We start from the raw sequence: 21,949 nt of genomic DNA, 5'->3' as shown, positions 1-21,949 counted from the left end.
TGGATTTAAGTCAGGTGACTGGCTGGGCCATTCTAGTAGCTTTATTTTCTTTCTTTGAAACCAATTGAGAGTTTCCTTGGCTTTGTGTTTGGGATCATTGTCTTGCTGACATTTCCACCCTCGTTTCATCATCTTGGTAGATGGCAGTAGGTTTTTATCAAGAATGTCTTGGTACATTTTTCCATCCATCCTTCCTTCAATATAATGAAGTTTGCCAGTACCGTATGCTGAAAACAGGCCCACATCATGATGGTCCCACCTCCAAACTTCATTTTTGGTTTGGTGTGCAGTGCCATTTGACCTCCAAACATGGTGTGTATTATGGCATCTAAAAAGTTTAATTTTGGTCTCATCTGACTAGACTATATTCTCTCAGGATTTCACAGGCTTGTCTAAATGTTGTGCAGAAAATTTTAAATGAGCTTCAACATGCTTTTTCTTCAGTCTTGCTAATTCCAGATCTTTCTAAAGCTCTCCAAAAATGGTCCTTGGCTCTTAGACAACTCTTCTGATAATTTATTTTCACTCCTGTCTAAAATCTTGCGAGGTGCACCTTGTTGTAGCTGGTTTATGGTGGAACTATGTTCTTTCCACTTCTGGCTTATGACCCAAACAGTGCTCACTGGAACATTCAGAAATTTAGAAATCCTTCTGTAACCAATGCCATCAGTATGTTTTGCAACAATAAGTTTGTGAAGGTCTTGAGAGAGCTGTTATCTTTTACCCATCAAGGGATTTTTCTTGTTTGACCCCTTGGCAATGAGACATCTTTTTTAGGCCATCAGTTGAGACTGAACCAGCTATTATTAATTTGTACTGACAAGGGGCAGGATTGCTTTCTAATTATTGAGAGATTTCAGCTGGTGTCATACCTTTTTGCACCTCCCTTTCTTCATGTGTTCAATACTTTTTTTCCCTGTCATTCCTTTCATATAACTTAATTTCTGAACCTATTGGTTTTGGTTTCTTTGTATGTTTGGATTGCATGGGTTGTTATCAACATGTAGTGAAAATTTCATGTCAATAGCACCTTTAGAAATATATTTACCTAAAAAAAAAAGGTGATGTTTTCAATACTGCTTTTACCCGATGTATATTAAACATTGTTTTAAAATATTTTGAAATTTTTATATGTAGTCAGGTGGAGCTTTTGACTCCTTACTTCTTTTTTAAAAAAAAGAAAACATGTTTACAGAGCTCAGTAGCTCAAGTGCTCCTGCCCAACTACAGCCTATATTAAATGTTTTTTTGCTTAAAATCATGTGAAGAAAGCCGGTATAAATCCTATATTTGTATCAATAAACTTAAAAAAATGAAATAAATTAAAAATTAATAAACCTAAAACCCCAAATTGTATAATTTCCTTTATCCTGTATTTATTGTGTTGAATGTAGGCAAGCAATATAGCAACTATCCAATTCCACTTTGAAATGTATAGAAAATTCCAAAGGCATTTTTGCTGAACTGCATCCAAAGTAATGCTTGTATCGTGTTATGGGAGGACACTTATGGCACTTTTCCACTGCAATACCGGCTCTGCTCTACTTGGCCCTGCTTGGCCCTGTTTGGTTTTCCACTGCATGGTACCGCATGGTACGGTGTTGAAACGGTTCGGTACGGTTTGGTATGGTTTGCTTTTAAACTAAACTAGTACTAAAGTAAGTGGGTGGGATAACAACGATTCTCTGACCAATCAGTGGCTAGTAGTGACAAACAGTCAGCTGCATGCAAAGGATTGTGGGATATGTTAACGGTATGGTACCTCTTGGAACCACAATCGAGGCGGTACTGTTTTAGAGAGCCGTACCGTTCGGTTCCATGTAGTGCAAAAGCGCCGCCGTACCGTACCGAACCGTTCCTACACCGTACCATGTGGTACCAGCAGTGGAAAAGCACAAAAGCGAGCCGAACCGTTCGGTTCCATGCAGTGGAAAAGCACCAATAGAGCTCTCATGTATGTAAACCTCAAGCATGCTGTTGAATCATGGAAATCTTTAAAGGTCAAGCTGCCTTATTTCTTGCTATATGTAATAGATATTTTTATATGTATCTATTTAAGAAGAACTTTAAGCAACAGCTAAATACACAGTTAAAATTAATATATGCAAAATAGAATTAAAAAAGGTGTATCTCTGCGCTGTGGTGGGGCGGCAGCTGACACAGATAAGTAATATACCAAACTTATAAATAATCGTAAGAAAAAGTATCGGACAGTGGGCTGATGTCAGCACTAGTGTCTCCTTACTGATGCGTTTCATCTAATAAGACGTTATTAAGGTGTACCCCTCGATAATTTCCTATTGGATGAAACGCATCAGGGTGAAGACACTAGTGCTGATGTCAGGCCACTGTCCGATACCGGGTGGGCAGTGGCACCCATTGTCATATGGTTTGATGATGCATTTTATTTTGGCTTTTAACCACTTTAAAACCGGAAGGATTTGCCCCCTTAATGACCAGGCCCTATTTTGCAATTCGGCACTGTGGTATTTTAACGGACAATTGCGCGGTCGTGCGACACTGTATCCAATAAAAATTGACGTTCTTTTTTCCCCACAAATAGAGCTTTCTTTTGGTGGTATTTGATCAGCTGTGCGATTTTTATTTTTTGCGCTATAAACAAAAAATGAGTGACAATTTTGGAAAAAAACAACATTTTTCACATTCTGCTATATGACATTCGCCAAAAAAAATGTAAAAATCAAAATTTTTTAACATTTTAGGCCAATTTGTTTTTTGCTACATAATTTTGGCAAAAAAATCGCAATACGCGTATTTTGATTGGTTTGCGCAAAAGTTATTGCGTTTAATAACTACGGGAAATATTTATGTTTATTGTTTTTTTTTTTTAACGAGTAATGGCGGCGATCTGCGTTTTTTTTTTTTTTGTGGGACTGCGACATTGCGGCGGACAGATCGGACCCCTGACTGACATTTTTGACACTTTTGGGAGTACCAGTGACATTACTACAGTAATTAGTGCTATAAATATGCACTGTTACTGTAAAAATGACACTGGCAGGGAAGGGGTTAACTTTATTGGTGATCAGTGAGTTAAATGTATCCCTAGGGGCGTGTTTCTAACTGTGGGGGGCGTGGCTTATGATGTAACCACAGAGACATACGATCCTACATAGCAGGATCGTATAGTCTCTGTAGTTAGACCAGGGAGAATGACAGGCGGCTTTGTTTACATCAGCCGCCTGCCTTTCTCCCTCTCCAGCGGGAGATTGCGAGTGACCGGCGGACATCGGAGTCGCCGGTCACTCGCGTGGGGATGTCAGGGAACGAGCAGTGGCAAGAGCGCGCCTCCAGCGGCGCGCGCTCGCCTCCTGCGGCGCGCGCTCGCCCCTAAAGGCTCCTGGACGAGCAACGTAGTACTACGTCGGTTTGCCCAGGAGCGCCAGACTGCCGCAGTAAATGTACTTGCAGCGGTCGGCAAGTGGTTAAGTCACTGCTAATTTTGGTGCACATCTGTGAACTGACTTTTGTGCTTTCACCAATAAGTTTATATTGCTGATCCTATCATGGGTTTCTGCATTTAAACCATGGGTGTCCAACCTTTTGGCTTCTCTGGGCCACATTGATTGTAGAGAAATTTTCTCGGGCCGCATATAAAATATATACTATAGTTAAGGTAAATAAGTAATAAAATGCCGCCGCGCCCTTCCCGCGCCGCTGCTCATTAGAGGATGATCAAATGAAATGGAATCAGTATACAGAGGTTTACTTCTTCTGAGAGATAATAAAGGAACACTCTCACCACCATAACCACTTCAGTGATTTGAAGTTGTCTTGGTGGTAGGAGTCAGAAACACTGCACATGCTCGCCTCCTCCCCCCCCCCCCTCCGAGGCAGCCTCTGCCTACCATTAGTTAGAAGCTGCTGTGGCCATGCCCCCGACCTGACTTCCTTTCCCCCCAGCCAGTGGGCCGCATTGCTTGTGGTTCTGGGCCGCAGGTTGGACATGCCTGATTTAAACCTATATTTTTCATTATATTGTTTTTTATTGAAGATTTTCATTCAAGATTGGAATTATATATATATATATATATATATATACTTTTTTTTCACGTTAGCACTTTTTTGGACTTTATTTTGATGTGTTGTCCATTTATAACACAGTATTCACATTTCACTGTTGTTCATTCACTTTTGGCGCTAGACACTTTTTATAAATGCAAAATTCTTTATGTTTTATAGGATGGGTAATTCTGTTCAACCAGTCCTGTGCTTTCCATGTTCTTGGCATGCTGCATAGCCAGTTCTTTTGTCAGCTCTCTGCTTACTGGACAGATGCTGATACTGGAAGTTGCAACAGCGATATAAACTACCTGGCCATACTGTGTGGCATAGGAAAGTAAATCACAAGACAGATTGTACAGAATTTTAAATCCTTTGTCACGTAATTATTTAAAATGAATTTGCCTATTTTGCTGTCTACTTGAAATGCTAATTTAATTTGGAAAAAAAATCCTTATTAAAAAAAGTTCCATTGTATGAAATGGCTTCTGTAAAATGTCAGCTGGTGCCTGTTCACTAATATATAATAAGAACTATTCCCTGGGGTTCAACTGGAAATGCTTTGTGCCATTGTTTTCATTTCTACGGCATTATTGCAGCTGTATTAGAATGTATGTGCATTGTACATGCAGTAATTAATTATGACAGGGCTCATATGTTGTATAGTGTTACTAATTTCTGTGATTACTTAAGAGCATATGGTGAATGAGGGCAGTGCATTAAGATCTATTTCGCCAAACAAAATTGAACACAAAATATTGCTTGACAATTATGACTTGTAGGTCCTGTTAATACACATGTAACATATCCATTGAAGCTTCTGACAAAGTGCCTGAAGGTTGCATTTTCCCACAGTGCTGGTTGTTTTCCAGTTGGCTACCAAATGATTCATGCTTCAATCATGTTGTCTTTTGCCTTGACTTCACCTGCTGCAAATGTCACTTCTGATGAATGGTCAGTCTGACAGCTGCCACCGTTGTCAAGTCTGTTATAATAAAGTAGATTGGAAATTTTTGTAAAAAAATGTATTCCTCTATACTTTGCTTTCATCTTTGCTGTCTACAATCTTTTATCATTTTCTGCTTGTAACACATCATCTACACCAAATTAAAGAAAATGCTTATTGAAGGGCGTGTAAACAACAAAGAGTCATTCAACGCAAACCTGATCTTTCAGTTCTGGGTAGGTGCTGGTGAATTTAATCAACACCGGCTTTTTGCTATTGCTTGGGGATTTGGGTGGAGAGATTGATTTCCAACTACCAGATCCAATTTCTTCCATGCTCCCTGCAATTATGGAGAGTTTAGTAGAAAGAAAAACACTTTGTAGTAGCGTGAACAAAACCAGGAAATTTGACAAGAAAGTCATACCTTAAAGGTATGCTAGAGTTTAAAGTGTCCAGCTAATTATCTTGTAACAAAAATTGAAATGTTGAAGACACTTTCATATCATTAACCACTTCTGGACCGGAAGGATTTGCCCTCTTAATGACCAGGCCATTTTTTGCGATTCGGCACTGCGTTACTTCAACTAACAACTGCGCGGTTGTGTGACGATGTACCCAAATAAAGTTGACGTCCTTTTTTTTCCCCACAAACAGGGATTTCTTTTGGTGGTATCTGATCACCTCTGTGTTTTTTTGATTATGCGCTATAACCAAAAAATAGCGACAATTTTGAAAAAAAAAAAAAAAGCAGTATTTTTCACTTTCTGCTATATAACATTCCCAATAAAAAAAATGTAAACATCAAATTTTTTCATCATTTTTGGCCAACTTGTATTCTGCCACATATTTTTGGCAACAAAAAAATCCCAATAAATTACATAGTTACATAGTAGGTGAGGTTGAATAAAGACAATAGTCCATCCAGTTCAACCTTTGTAGGTGTGTGTGGCTGTAATCATCTCACATAGCCCTGAATGTTCTGATTCTTGAGATGTACGTCCAATGCCTCGTACACACGCATCGATAGTTGGCCGACCGATAGGCCGTCTTTTGTCCAGTGTTGTGTTTTGTTGGTTGAAATGTGCTCTAGACTGCACAAGAATTTTCTCGGCCAACAAAAACCAACTTCAGAAGTGATGTCATGTGCTGGTTTACTTTCCGTGTGTTTTTTCTTCTCTGAGCATGCCCAGTCTTGCTCATCAGATTTTTGTCTGCCGAAATCTGTACTGACTGACGGAAAATCGGCCGTTCTGTTGACGGTCAACAAAAATTTTATAGTCTGCACACCAGATTTTGTTCGGCCGTAAAGTCGGAGTCGGTTGTCGAAAGCATCATACTAACAACCCGAAAATCGGCCGATCGGACGTTGGCCGAAAATTCACGGCCAACTATCGATGCATGTGTACGAGGCATAAGAGTCTTTTGAAAGCCACCATACTTCCCGCAGAAACCACCTCTTGTGGTAGAGAATTCCACAATCTTGTAGCCCTAACAGTAAAGAATTTCCTGCTTGTGTGATTGGCTCATTGATTTTCCCAGAAGTCTACACTAAGCTACAAGTCAGATTTCAGGCTTGCCCTGCAACAAAAATGTCAATATTGGTAGGATACCCTCAATAGGAAATAAAATCTAAAGGGATGCAGCCCCAGCAATTTTCCTCATTAGAGCCCTGCAGGTGCAGCAGCTGGTTGATAATTAGGAAACCACTCCGATTGGATTCACTTACTACATTGACACAGGCAAACACAAAGGGATTCTTCAAAATAACAAAAGGTAGAAATCTGCAACAACATTTGTTGCAATGTACAGAGATCACCCAGAGAGGGGAGTGTTTTCTTCTCAACAAAAGTGGAGTTATTCTTTAAACTGAGCATTACTATCTCTTGGAAAAGGTGGATTAATACCAAAATAGATTCACTCATTTCAGCATAATTAAAATGTGCTCTATCTTTTTTTTTTTTTTTCCCAGTAGCTTACCATTCCAGTCACTACAGATTGAATTAAACTAATCACAAAGGTTATTGACCTACGTCCAACATAGGAAACAGAGTGTCTGTGAGTAGATATAAATACTAGAAATATATACGCTGCATTTACTTTGTGGTCAGAAACATAAGTGAATTTTGAAGCTGTTATGTAGATGCCTGAGGAAAAATGATAATTCAATTTGTGAAATAATGTGCATGGTTTAATAATCCACGCATCCCTTACTGTGATGTGTGACTACAGAAAGCAAAACAGATTGACATTTTTCATATTCACTTGCACCTACCTCCAGAAAATATTTTTTTTCTTTTGCTTGTCATTGGTTCAGCTAAGTTTCTTCTAATTCTGGATATACTATGTATAGATGACTGCTGGAGATGCTAAAAATGCTGATGCGGAGTTCCAGTGTTTATACAGTCAAGGATTGTGTTGATTACTGCCTCCCATCCATTAATAACATGCATTCCTTTCACACGATGCAAGTTATTCTATGATTGGACAAGGGGTGAGGAGAGGCCGATAAATAACAAGACCATCCCTCCTTTGCTCCTTTTCTCCATCGGGTGTGGCACCCTCTTTGGTTGTAGCCTTGGAGATTTCAGCACAGTTATGAAAAATGTTATGTGTCAGATTGCAACTTTGATTTATGGTCTATACCTGTAAACCATATTAAAGTGCAAGTGCTATGCTAGGTGTGACTTTACACTCAGTGCAGTAAAAAATATGTATATATACACATATACCATGAAAATCAATATATAAATGAATATTATATGTGCAAATATTGCAAGGTGAAAAGTTCAAAAAATATTATGTGCAAAAATAGATAGTGTCCATATAGTCCAAATAGAAAGTAATATTAATCCCAGCTGAATGTGTTATCTTCAGTGACGGTGCTTCAAAAGGACACTTTGTGCAATGGTGGTGTCACCCTCCGTGCTCCTGTGTTAATAGAGTAGGCAATGCAAACTCACCAGATGGTGTTGACCCCCAATATCTTACGATAAGTGGGTCAATAAGGCTTGTAGGTAAGTATCCAACGGGGGTCCCAGCCATCCGTATCCGGGTGGTCCTGGATGCTCCTGGCCGCTGCTATCCTGGCGGTGCTGGCCGATGTCGGTGTCTCCTCGGTCCGCAGAGCTGGAGGAGAAGGAGAGAGACGGGAGCGAGTGGGGGGATCTATTTTTGCACATAATATTTTTTGAAATTTTCATCTTGCAATATTTGCACATATAATATTGGAATCCACCATCATATGCACTGTGTTATATTCATTTATATATTGATTTTCATGGTATATGTGTATATATACATATTTTTTACTGCACTGAGTGTAAAGTCACACCTAGCATAGCACTTGCACTTTAATCTGGTTTACAGGTATAGACAAGTGCACAGTAATCAACACAGGGATTAGGAGATAACAGATTGTCTCATCACATAATTGATTTAATTTACCTATAAGGACATGCGCTGTGGGTAATATTCTTCATATTACCAACATTCCATACTATAACCTTAGGGTCGTCCACAGCAGCAATCCTACAGCCTAATTTAATCACGCACAGCGATCACACCAATACACTTGGTATTATTTTCCTTGCACAATATTTTTTACATTTTTACTTACACATGATTGAATGATGGAAGTCAGTTGAACTTCACCTCAGTTACTAAGCTCTGACAATTTCTCTTGCAAAGTGCAGTTTCTCTTGCAAAGTGAACAGCGTATTTGCCTTCGTTAAATAAACCCCATTTTATCTTATTATATATTATTTATTGTAGCCAGGACTTAAACAATAAAATGATTAATCAAATGTGTTCTGGAATCCTTTGTTATATATATATATATATATATATATATATATATATATATATATATATATATATATATATATATATATATATACTGTGTATGTGTATATATTAGGGATTGACCGATTATATCGGGGGGCCGATCTGCACTTTCCCCGATACATCGGAATCGCCCCCTGAGGTTACCGATATTGCCAATATTTCGGGAAAGTGCTTGTACCAGAGCGATGCCTGCAGCTAGAGGCATCACCCCGGTACCTGCATCCATAGCCGACGGTTGGCTGTCTTGTAATGACAACCGATGTGGCTGAGAAACCTTCCGCGGCTCAGCCGGGTCTCTCGTCCCACCGGGAGACCCAGGAAAACCAGCCTGCACGGCCGCCGAAGAGAAGACCCGACCAAAGCTGCATTCGTCTCTGATCGGGTCTCCATGTAAAAACCCGGAAGTGATGTCATGTAATCACTTCCGGGTACTCGGCGCCAAATTCAAAAAAATTACTGCATTCAAAACAGCCAAACTTGGCGTTTTGAATGCTTTTAAGTGCAGAGGAGGGGTTTGGGGTCTTTTAGACCCCCAGATCCCTCCACAAGAGTACCTGTCAAAAAAAATAAAAATTGTTTTAATGTACGGAAATATCGGCCAATATCGGCCTATACCGATATGCGATGACTAAAATATCGGTATCGGCAATAAAAAAATGATATCGGTTGATCACTAGTATATATATATGTATATGTATATATGTATATATATATATATATATATATATATATATATATATATATATATATATATATATATATATATATATATATATATATAAACTTTCACTTCCAGTCTTGCAGACCCAACAGGAAGTGAGAGGAAATCCCTCCAAAGTGAGGGATATTCCCTTTGTCAATTGTAATTAAAATGTTCTCCCCAAAGGAGGATATACCCTCTAGCCATTTCCCCACACTATAAATAGCTAAAATAATTAAAAAAAAAATGTTTTAGCTTTAGATGACAGGTATAATAGCCATTCAACTTGTTTGCTATTATTGGTCTGTGATTTTACGTAAGACCTCCAACAAAATACTGTGCTGCCTGTCAAACTCTGCAGCCCAAGGTAAAAATGCTGTGACCACAAAGCAGTGCAGCCAGGGTATATATGCACAGCCCTGTCAAGCTGTAGTATTAGAATTTACATGGGTGTCTGGATAAAATCATCCTTAGGCTCCTTTCACACACTCCGTCCGTTGGACGGAGTCCGTTTTTCTCAGCGGGGATCGAGCCGCCGATCCCCCGCTGAGCAGCAGGAGGACAGCTGTGCCTCCGTGCTGTGTGCGGAGACACAGCTGTCAGTTCCCCATGCATCTCTATGGGGGAAATCGAATGGGAACGGACCGTTGGTCCGTTCTCATCCGATGCCATCCGATCCGATCCGCTGGACAGATGGAAAATAGGGTTTCCATCCGTCCAGATTTGACGGATCGGATCGGGTCGGAAGTCAGCGGACATGTCTCCGCTGACATCCGATGCCCCATAGGAATGCATGGGGGGACCGTTCAGATCCGCCAAAAAAACGGACAGGCGGATCTGAACGGTCCGCCTGTGTGAAAGGGGCCTTAGTGAAACTTTGCAGCATCTGTTCTCACCAGGAATTTTACTGGTACTTTAAGGCACTTTAACATGGTAGTAAACCATGGCAGAGTTAAAAAAAAAAAAAGACACCTATAAGACAATGGCATAATTTTTCTAGTATGCACCGCATACTAGCACATTATGAAATACTTACCTTATAATGAAGCCCTCCAGAGGCGCACTGTCAACACTGAGAGGGCTGACATTTTCCCCTGGTCTTTCTTCCGGGTTCATTGTGCTGTGAGTGGCTGAAGCCGCAATGACGTCACTCCTGCGCATGTGCGCAGTAACCCTCGGTATGCCAGACCTTCAGAGCGCATGCGCTGGTGGGTTCACTGGCTGCATCCAGGGTGAATATCTCCTAAACGGTGCATGTGTAGGAGGCATTAATTTTACCTACAGGTAAGCTGTGTTTTTGATTTATCTGTAGGTAAAAATTACAAAGCGGGCTTTACTACCACTTTAAACCAGATGCAAGCCAATACATTTAATGAAAAAAAGCCTTGGAGTTTTTTATTCTTTTATTTTCCTTTTGACACATTTATTTTTATTACCAGCCTTTCTACGTTTTTACTTCACTCTGACATCACATTTTTTTTTTTCGTTTTGACTGTTTATTAACCATCCAATGCAGTGCACCACAATGCAAAATAGTGCATGAGTGTTTTTGGAATGCTGCGATGCATTGCCAATTGAGATAAAAAAAGAACATCAGGATCACACTGGTAGGGTTAACTCTATACCAAGTGGTGAGGAGTACCAACTCACCTGGAATGAGAGGTGGGGCACCCCCTGTTTCACATGAACATATCAATATAGTAACATAGGGGAGGACTTCCTATGTTGACCCCATGAATAGGCTGTGTTGTAACCAAACCACAATATTTATGGTCCATTCACACATTTGCAGTAAAAGGCTTTAATGATGTGTTTTTTTTTTTTTCATGCATGAAGATGCGCTGTATTAAGATATCCTATTTAAATGAATGGACTGGCAATGATCACAGTAACAAAAGAAAATGGGAAAGGCCTATAAATAGTTCAAAAAATTGTAAAGAGGCAATTGGACAGTTTTTTTAAGGAAAAACCACCAGCTGTCCTATTCCCTTTTCACACTTTTTGAAATACTTATAGGTCTTTCCTATTTTCTTTTGTTACTGTGATGCATTGACAACCCATTCATTTAAATACAGTGCGTCTTAATGCTTAAAAAAATGCATATTCGTTAAAGCCTTTTACTGCAAATGTATGAATTGACCATAAGTATTGTGGTTTGGTTACAACGCAGCCTATTCATGGGGTCAACATAGGAAGTCCTCTCATGCAGCTGGCTTACATTACTAAAACAGGTCAAGTGGCTGGTAATATTTAGGTGTTCCTGAATGTATTAATTTTACACCCCCATTGTTCTTTAGCTTATGTAATTTCTGAACAGTAGTTGTCAAACAAGCTATTGTTGACATCCAATGAATGAGTTTATTTCTTAAATCACCCAGCCTGTTCTTTTATACTGTATGCATAAAGATATATTTTAATACATTTTTCAATCAAATAACGTTATTCAAATAGCTGAAAGGCTCCTAAGTACATTCACAGCTGCATAGGCACAGCGAATTAAAGTATAACACACATGAAGCACTCAGTGCTGGCTCAGGAGCACTTGTTAAATTCCAGGACTCAGGTTCCTAAAGTATATTGTCATTTCCTTTATTTCTTTTTGACTGGAAAATATTTTAATGTTAGAAATTATAGGAATATAATAGATGAATAGATGATTTCAGCAGGCATTACTAACACTGATAATTGCATTTTGACAAATGAAAATGAATAATAAATTTGAAATGAGTAGGTGTTTCCATTCAGTGATATAGTGCTAGAGGACTAGAAAGCGTACCTGTCTTATACAGTAATTCAACTTACCCGACAGATGGATTTTTTTAAGGCTTTTACTTCTCTAATTATAAATTCAACTTGGGCACCTATTGTAGGTTAATATCAAAGATTGCCTGGTGCCACCAAAGCATTATTAGGGTTCAACAGTTTATGGTATCTGATGTGAGAAATGCTAGATGATAAAGGTGGCCATGGCTGTCAATGCTGGCTGATACTTTACTCCAGATGTATGTACTTCATATGCAGCATGTAGATTCCCATGAACTTCGGCCCAGAAAGTCACATAATTACTACTTATATATACCGTATAATGATTTTGTAGAGCTGCCAGTACAGAGAGTGTCGAGAATGAAAGTTGCAGAGCCTAGAGCCTTTGTTTCCAAGGTCTCCTGTAGGTAAGACATAGTCCATTTAGTTCTGTCTCCTACTGTGACACAGTTGATATTGCTATCAAGAATTATATGGCTATGACATTCAGTTCATTGGTATCACATTTTAACTCTTACTAATCCAGACTATGCAATGAGAAAATGGATTTTAAAAAAAATGGATAAGAGTTACATAAAGTTATGAATAAATTGATAATTCATAGTAGAGTCTTAAAGAAAATAGAAAGTAATTATTAAAAATGTGTTTCTGTTAAGTGACTTTTTTATGTTCATGATTTCCTCCTTGAACTGTTGTTCCTGTGTCTCTGTACATTTGGAGGGTGCTGATGTAAGGATGTCATGTGAACTTAATCCAAAAGCTCGCACTATTGTAAAATTTCAAAATGCAAATAGGATTATTTTTATTTTCAGACAGCCACCCTTTTAACATATACACAACTCTTTTTTTTTTTTTTTTTTTTTGTAGATTTGATTCATACATTTTAGCTGAAGTATCCAGAGAACAAAGTTGATTACCGTGTTTGCTGTGACATCTAACACATGCATTGTAATATAATAATGCTTATTTACTAAACAAGCTGCAATCTTTACACAATAAATTGTGTAAATATTAATGTAATTAATTTAATTTTTCAATCATGCACAGATAAAAATAAGTAAACAGGAATTTGCTTTTCCTACAATTGGGTAATTGAAGTGAATATTCTCTCTATTTACCGTGTAAAGATTCTCCACTCCTTTAGGAAATCAGCCTAATAACTGGAGGTTGTGGTTTTTTTCTTAAAGCGGTTGTAAACCCAAAAACGAAAAAAAAAAAAAACCCTGCAAGACAAAGGCATAATGAACTAGTATGCATCGCATACTAGCTCATTATGTATTACTTACCTTAGAGCTAAGTCCCGACACGGACCCCCGGACATCACTGCGGGTGCTGCCATGATCCCTCGGCGTCTCTTCCGGGTTCGGCGGCTCCGGCGCTGTGATTGGCCGGAGCCGCGATGACGTCACTCCCGCGCATGTGCGTGGGAGTGATTTTCCAGCAAGCTCCCGGCAAGGAAAACTGAAGGTCCCCCTGGGCCTTCAGAGCGCATGCGCCACTCGCGTGAGCGGCGGCATGCACTGCAAATATCTCCTAAACCGTGCCGGTTTAGGAGATATTAATTGTACCTACAGGTAAGCCTTATTATAGGCTTACCTGTAGGTAAAAGTGTCAAAAAGCGGGATACTACCGCTTTAACTGGATACAATATCATTAATGAATGAATGGATAAATAATATATGATTGGTGGCCTCTGACATAAAAAGGGACGTAAAACAAATGAAATATTCGCACAAATCATGGTGAATTACCAAGGCCAAAGGCACAAAGGGGTGTAGCAGGACAGATAGACAGTAGCATGGTTGAAATATGGGGGCTTATCAGTTATCACATTTCCTACAATGTTTAGTACCATAAACACAATTGTATATGGAATTATATTGAATTTTTGCTATGGACGTTGACTTTTGTACTTTTTTGTGTTAGTATTGCTTTATTAAATAAGCATCCATTCAAACCAGCCTGCGCATATACTTTGTGTAGGGGCGGTGCATTGTGTTGCTCCAACACATCCCACTTTTATTTACTTTTTTTAACTTTATTAAAGTGTCACAAAATGACAACTCTATTCACAGCAGTGAACTGCGATGCCTTGTGGTACATTTTAACATGTTGTTGTGCGTTGCGCTGTTTAAAAGTAATGGCTTGGTGCACTTTTACACAATGCACCTGAATGGTTTTAACAGGGTTCATAGAAATCAATGTGTTGATCACTGCTGTTCAATACAGTTTAAAGCATCTGATGTAATTGAGCCCTAAGGCAGGCCATACATTATCAAATTTTCTTTCCTTCAACCACAATCAGTGTTGATGGAGGAATCCCTACCACAGCTCTAATGTGTTCTGTCAGTGGGGAGCATGGAGAGCCTTCGTCATTGGCAGTGATCGGGCAAAAAAAAACCTGACAGGCTGGTTGTACTGAAATTGATCAATGGATTGACTTCAGTATGACCAGCCTGCCCATAGACGGATGGAAATTCAGCTAGTTCTTGCTGAACTGGCTGGATTTCAATCGATCTATGACTGTCTTTAGTCTAATGTTTACCAGATTTGATTTTCATTTAGTTTTTTCACTTACTGATAGTTTCTTATAGGGAAAAATAGTTATTCATTTAGTTTGGTAACAAACTATTGAAGTGCTGATTTGTTAATATAGAAAAATATGTTATCTTTCAGAGAGAGAAGAAAGGGGGGCTGCTGAAGCTGCTGGCTGGAGCCTCTGCAAAAAAAAAGGCCCGTTCTCCGCCATCCATCTCACCAACACACGACCCCCAAGCGATTGTTGAAGGTGTAATACAAGGAGCAGTAGGACTTGAGTTTTCTTTGACCAACCACGGAAGAGCTGGGTCATGTCCTATTGAAAGTGAAATGCAAGGAGCAATGGGAATGCATCCACTACACAGGAAAACGGGTTCTTTAGATCTTAATTTTTCAATTTCTTCTCCAGTAAGGCAACCAGCTTGTGCAATGGTGGCTGTGAGACCTGAACCGAAATCCTTATCCAGAGAGAGGTAAGGTTTTCTTTAAAACTAAAAAAGTGACTGTGAAAAAACTAAAGCAACTAAATGTTCAAATTATATTTTTGGAAAAAAAAAAAAAATTATATGCATGGCATGTGTTCTACATTTTATCTACTATTACAAAATAAGTACCAGCGGAAATAAAGCATCCTATTACAGATAAAGCCACTTCTGTGGGAAGTAGCTAAATACAGGGACAGCTTTTCATTTGGATCACTTTGACAGGTTTTTTTTTTTTTTTTTTACAGGATCACATGATATACAGCTATACCTTTTGGCCACTTGTATGGAGCCTGAGCACTTTGAAATCTAACTCAGACTGTGTCACAAAGAGTGGATATCCAGCGAGTGGATATCCATGAACAGTAGTCTGTTAGCTAGTCCTAGCCCACCATTTATTTACCAAAAATGTAAAAAGCCCATCTTAAATAAGAGTAGATGATTTATATAGCATTTACTTCCTGGAATCCATTTGACCTTAGCTTAGGCAGGAAGGTGTGCTTAGCTGAGAAAACCCTTCCTGAAGACTCCTGAGATATGACAGCATTTGCCTAGACATGGAAACCAGTAAGTAACTGAAGAAATGTAAATTAAAAAAAAGAAGTTTAAAATAAGTAAATATAATATACTTTTCTATCTATTTACTAATGCTATCAGCATAAGTAATAAAATATACTGTTTACTGGGAGAGTGAAGTTCCACTTTAAAGAGTTTAGATTAATCAGGCAAAAGAATACAATGATTTGAGTAAGAAAAGAGTTGGGGGGGTAACTATTTTTTGTAATGGTGTTATATTCCTCCAAAAGGACCCTTTTAACATTTCACCTTGAGGGGCTATACAATAGTTTACTTACCTGCTCCCACCAAGGACAAACAGGCTACACGGAACCTCCTCCAACATTCCTAAACCTCCTCCTGGGGTACCAAGGAGCTGTGTTTTGATTATGTAAGTTCTGTGCTTTTGTGAACCCTTCCTCGTGCACTCAGACAAGCATATGGATTAGTATCAGTATAACAGGGGGGCTCATACTTGCTGACTTTCTTGTTATAGAGGTACAAGCTTGAATGCCCTGGGGGGAAGTTAATTAAAAGAAAAAAATCTCCAGAACAAAAAACTGGCATATTGGTGGATGGGCAGCTTTGGTAAACCAGATAATTAAGGGTTAACTACTTATGGAACAGATTTTGTTCAGTTACATAGATCAGTATGTTTCTTCATGACAAATGTACTGTGACATGTCATAAAATATCAAAGCAGCATAATCAGAAAAAAACATTTGTGGCATACTTACGAAAAACAGACATATATTTATACAAGTAAGAAAAACACATTCTTGTACAAAAATAATACAATAAATTAATGGGTGGACTGGAGTTCTCAAAAGTGGCAACCACTGGTCTTAGATTATGGAGACAGGAAGATAGTTTTTAGGTTTACATCAGAGACAGAAAAGTTTAAGCCACTGTTGATGTAACCTTCTCAATCTAGCATGGCAAACTGCTAAACAGTTATTTTATTTAAAGTGATTTTGTTTTACTTGATTCCCAGATTTTTGCCTGAATGAAATGAAGCTTCATTAGTGCTGCTTTGTAAATGTTCTTTATAACACTTCGATCATCAAGGGTGTACCTAAAGGCAACATAGCAGACCATCTGACTAGTATGGAGCCCATAAGCAAAGAGGGCCCAGAGCAGTTTGGCTACACTGTAACATATTCAGATAGCAACCACATAATTAAATAGTTTGGGAACCACTGTTTTCTGTGAAGGCAATTTGCATTCTATACTATGAATTCTGTTCAGGGATAAATACTGAGCTATACTGTGTTATAATGTTCTTTTAACCACTTAAAGACCGAAAGATTTTGCTGCTTAATGACCATGCCCTATTTTGCGATTCGGCACTGCGTTATTTTAACAGACAATTGCTCGGTTATGTGACGCTGTACCCAAATACAATTTCCCACAAATAGAGCTTTCTTTTGGTTGTATTTGATCACCTGTGCGATTTTTATCTTTTGCGCTATTAAACAAAAAAAGAGCGACAATTTTGAAGAAAAAAAAAACAATTTTTTTTTCACATTCTGCTATATAACATCCCCCCCCCCCCCAAAAAAAAAATTCAAAATCAAAATTTTTTTAACATTTTAGGCCAATTTGTTTTCTGCTACATATTTTTGGCAAAAAAAATTGCAATAAGCGTATTTTGATTGGTTTGCGCAAAAGTTATTGCGTCTACTAACTACGAGAAAGATTTATGTCATTTTTTTTTACTAGTAATGGCAGCGATCTGCATTTTTTACAGGACTGCGACATTGCGGCAGACAGATCGGACCCCTAACTGACATTTTTGACACTTTTGGGGGTACCAGTGACATTACTACAGTAATCAGAGCTAAAAATATGCACTGTTACTGTAATAATGCCATTGGCAGGGAAGGGGTTAATACTATTAGTGATCAAGGGGTTAAATGTAAGCCTAGGGGAGTGATTCTAACTGTGGGGGGGTTGGGCTTGTGAGATCATCACAGAGACATATGATCCTATATAGCAGGATACCATAGCCTCTGTGATCACTTCAGGGAGAATGACAGACGGCTGTTTTTACATCAGCCGTCCATCCTTCTCTGTCAGCGTCGGGAGATCGCGAGTGGCCGACAACCATCGAAGCCACCTGTCACACGCACTGGCTCCCCAGCTGATGAGCGGGGGCAGGAGCGCTCTGCCAGGGGCGCGTGCTTGCACCCTAGAGTCTCCTGAGTGAGCGACGTAGACTTTCCCATTCTCCCAAATGACATTTTAAAGACAATAGAAATCATATACTCAACCATCCTATAGTTGGTAGCTGCATGTATAATATGAAATAACATTGAGCTGCAACACATTGCTCCGCTTTTGGTCAGTGGTACTGTTCTGTCTCAGCATCGATTGTACCTGTGACCTTCTTGTAGACCCAGTCTAAAAGTGTGTGCAGCAGGTTGAATGATGACTTTAACAGATAGTTTACTCAATGAATAAAGACTGCAGAAGTGTTCTCCAATGCTTCTTTATGCTTCAAGTTAGCAAAGGCATAAACATAGAGGCTTTTCCATAGGTAAATTTCCAATGAAGTTACACAGCTTCCACACTCTGCAGTCTCCTCATAACAACTAAATAAAATGGGAGTTACAGCAGGAAATGGAGGTGGGAGCAACCAACTAGCCGGAAACAGCAGGGGTGCAAGGATGATACCAATAACATAGCATAACATAACATGTAATAACAACTGCTAGACAGTTAAAGCTGTGTGGCAGCACACTCCCCGCCTGATATCGTGAGATACCACTACACAATTATTTTCCATAAACATAAAATTAACATTGCATACAGTAGAATGCTATGTAGCGCTCTAGTCTAAGCAAACTATACTAGAGGTCTAAGTGACTCCTTCACATAACACTGAATCAGAATTTTTGGAAGCAGGCATAATTAGGACTGTCTCAGTGACTGGTCTCAGGAAGGTTTTTGGGCTCCCGTCCTTTACAATCCTGACTTCCACACTTCGGACCTTTCCATCATCACTAGCAATGGCCTTTGTAATAACTCCAACTGGCCACTGGATTCGGTGAGTTTGCTTGTTTTTTAGAAGAACCAGGTCCCCTTCCTTTAAGTTAGGCTTCTGGGTTTGCCACTTTTTACGTCCACCAACTCGAAGCATGCCCTCGTTGTCGATCACTGGGTTCAGTGTGAATAGTGGGCTACATTTTGGGACTGGTCCATTGCCTCTTAAGCACTTAATCTCTTCCACAAAGACTTCTTCTTGCACACGACGTATGATGAACAGCTCAGCCCTCTCATACTCTAATGCATTGGGTGACTGATTACAGGTGTGCCATCCATGGCAAGACGATGTCTGATTCGATTTGCGGAAAATCTGTGCAATATGACTCAATCTTGCTATAGTCTTCACCAACCTTTTCCAAGAGGAGAAACGTTCAAAACGCCTTACCTCCAAGTTTCTTCTTGAGCAGATGTTGGAACTCAAAGCTACAACTTCAGGCTGGATTTCTGGATCAGTATCTGGATCCTCCAGGTGGAAATTGATATCTTCTTCTGAGTTTGTAGAAGACTGGTCCATTAAAAATTTGGGTCTGTTGGAATTGTCCTTGAAGAACTCTTCATCTATAATCTTGATGAACTCCTTGTCTTCGACTGAAGGGGCAATCTTGTTGTCATCACAAGTAGTCTGGTACACTGAATCACCAAAGTCCTTTTGAGAAGTGAGCTTGCAGTTAATACTTTGAAGTGCTTGATATGGAACTTCATTTTTGAAATCAAGTCTTTCCTTCACATAATAGTGCAATGGACGTTTCATCAATCGTTAGGTAACATTAGTTTTGTAGGAAGCTACATCCAAGAGCTTGTGAGATTGGGCTAAACAGACTTCTCCTATTATCACCCATCCAAGATCAAGTTTCTGGGCCTGAGGAGCATCATCTGGACCGTTACATAACTCTCTTATTTTATGAACTCTAGGAATGTCTCTCCCTAGTAGAATCAAAATCTTAACATCCTTGTTAAGTGGTGGAATGTAGTTAGCAATGTGGCTCAAATGAGGGTGATGATGTGCAACCTCTGGTGTGGGGATTTCTTCTCTGTTGTTCGGTAGCTGATCACATTCGATTAGAGTTGGAAGAGGAAACTCTGTGTCCTCATATTCTGATGCAACTATTAAGCCATGGGCTCTTCTTCCAGAAGTATTGATCTTTCCTGCACATGTCTGCAAGGTATAGGACCAGGTCTCTCCTTGAATGTTGAATAGGTCAAAGAATTCTGTACTGGCCAATGAGCGATTGCTCTGATCATCGAGTATGGCATACATTTTTATGTAATTTTGTGGACATCCTTCAGGAAAAACCCTTACAAGACATATCTTGCTACAAGACTTGCTATGAAGCCCTTCTCCACATACCTCTGTACACCTTGTGGTTACGGGGTTGGCATATTGCTCAGTTCTCTCCCCGCCATCATCTGATGTAGTCTTGGGGTTGCTGCCGGGTGAAAGTTTCCTTTTGAACAGGTCTGAATGAAGAGCGTCCACATGTTTGGCACTGTTACAGAGAGAACATCTGATGGCGATCTTACAGTCTCTAGCTAAATGATCGGAGGATGCACAACACTTAAAACAGATATTATGCTCTTTGAGAAATGACTTGCGTTCTTCAATAAGCTTGTCCTTAAATGCACGACATTTGGAGAGAGAGTGTGGCGCAGTATGAATAGGACACTGTTGATTAAGATTTCTTGCTTTAATGTCTGTAGCTAAGACGTTGGATGCTATCGCAGTCTTCCTCACGGCAATAGGATGCCTTAAATCCTTGAATTTACTGTTGGTGGCAATACCCCTTGAAGTACTTAAAGGAATGGTGGTTGTATCTGGATAGAAGAAGCTTGGGTCATTCTTGAATCTTGCAACCTTCCGCACGAACTCTGCTAAATAAGAAAAGGGAGGGAAGGAAACATGATGTTCATACTTATACTTTGATCCTACACTAGTCCACTTTCCCTGAAGATAACTAGGCAACTTTGCTACAATACGATTTACGCCCTGAGCAGTGTCTAAATAGCTAAGACCTGGTAAACTAGGATCTAACTTAGCAATTTCAAGTTCATGAAGGAGGTCACCTAACTCTCTAAGCTTATGATTGTCCTTAACAGAGATCTTAGGAAAGTCGTTTAGTCTCTGGAATAAGGCAGATTCAATGACTTTGGGGCTCCCATAGTCTTGTTCTAGACATTCCCAGGCAGCATCAAGGCCTGCTTTAAAGTTATAAATGTAGACAGATTTAAGTCTCTTTACTTGTTCTAAAGATTGACGCCCCAACCACTTTATTAGTAAGTCAAGTTCTGCTTGAGGTTCAGTGTCCAAGTTCTTGGTTACCGCCTTAAATGTAGATCTCCAACTCCTGTAGTTCTCTGGGCGGTCATCAAATCTAGACAGTCCAGTTGTAATCAACTCTCGTCGAATCATATACTTGCTGAACTCTGCAATGTCAGTGCTTTCAGTTTTTATAGCCACAGGGGGTACTGATGGTGCGCCGTCTTGGACCATGGTTGGTATATGATGTTGACTGGTAGGTAGAGAGAAAGGTGTTGCAGATGGGTTTAATCTAGGTAAGGGTCTGTCGTCTGAAGATCTCTGAGCATTTGAAGTTAAAGAGAGCTGTATCAAAGGGGGTAAAGAGTTCATTCTGTAGTCTTCTGCTGTGCCATTGTAATCTCTATGCACATAGAGTTGTGGTGGCATATGAGCTGCGTAGGTTGATTCACTTGATTTTGTGACGTGCGGTAGTTGTGGAGGGTCTCTGTTAGTATGTGTGTCTAGTTGACCAGCTTGCTTTGGCGACACATTGCCTTCTGATCCACTTGCTGGATGATTATGAGAAGAATCTCCAACTGTAGGTGGGACTGTATCGCTGTGGTTCTGAGTTAAGACAAACTGTAGGGTCCTTTCAACAGGGTCTTGACAAGCAGCCAAGCTGGTACAAGCTGCTCCTTCTTCTTCCAATAGGGCTTGTTCCAAGACAGATAACTCTGCTAACGCTACTTCCTTTTCTCTATTCTTCTGAAGAATTTCTAGCTGAGCCTCTGTTTCTGCTTGTATTCTTGCTTGAA

The 21,949-nt window shown here is 39.5% G+C and overlaps 1 protein-coding gene across 1 annotated transcript in view; it reads left to right on the top strand.

Annotated features, from left to right (window-relative positions):
- The window catches only part of SH3RF3 (SH3 domain containing ring finger 3), a 673,946-nt gene that overhangs the window by 633,396 nt on the left and 18,601 nt on the right, over positions 1-21,949 (top strand). The window contains 1 exon segment of the mRNA XM_082246695.1: positions 14,952-15,286. Coding sequence (XP_082102821.1) covers positions 14,952-15,286 — 335 coding nt within the window.

This window comes from Pelophylax lessonae (assembly GCF_965119305.1).
Source record: "Pelophylax lessonae genome assembly, chromosome: 2".
Taxonomy (NCBI): domain Eukaryota; kingdom Metazoa; phylum Chordata; class Amphibia; order Anura; family Ranidae; genus Pelophylax; species Pelophylax lessonae.
This window is presented reverse-complemented; position numbering and strand designations above follow the sequence as displayed.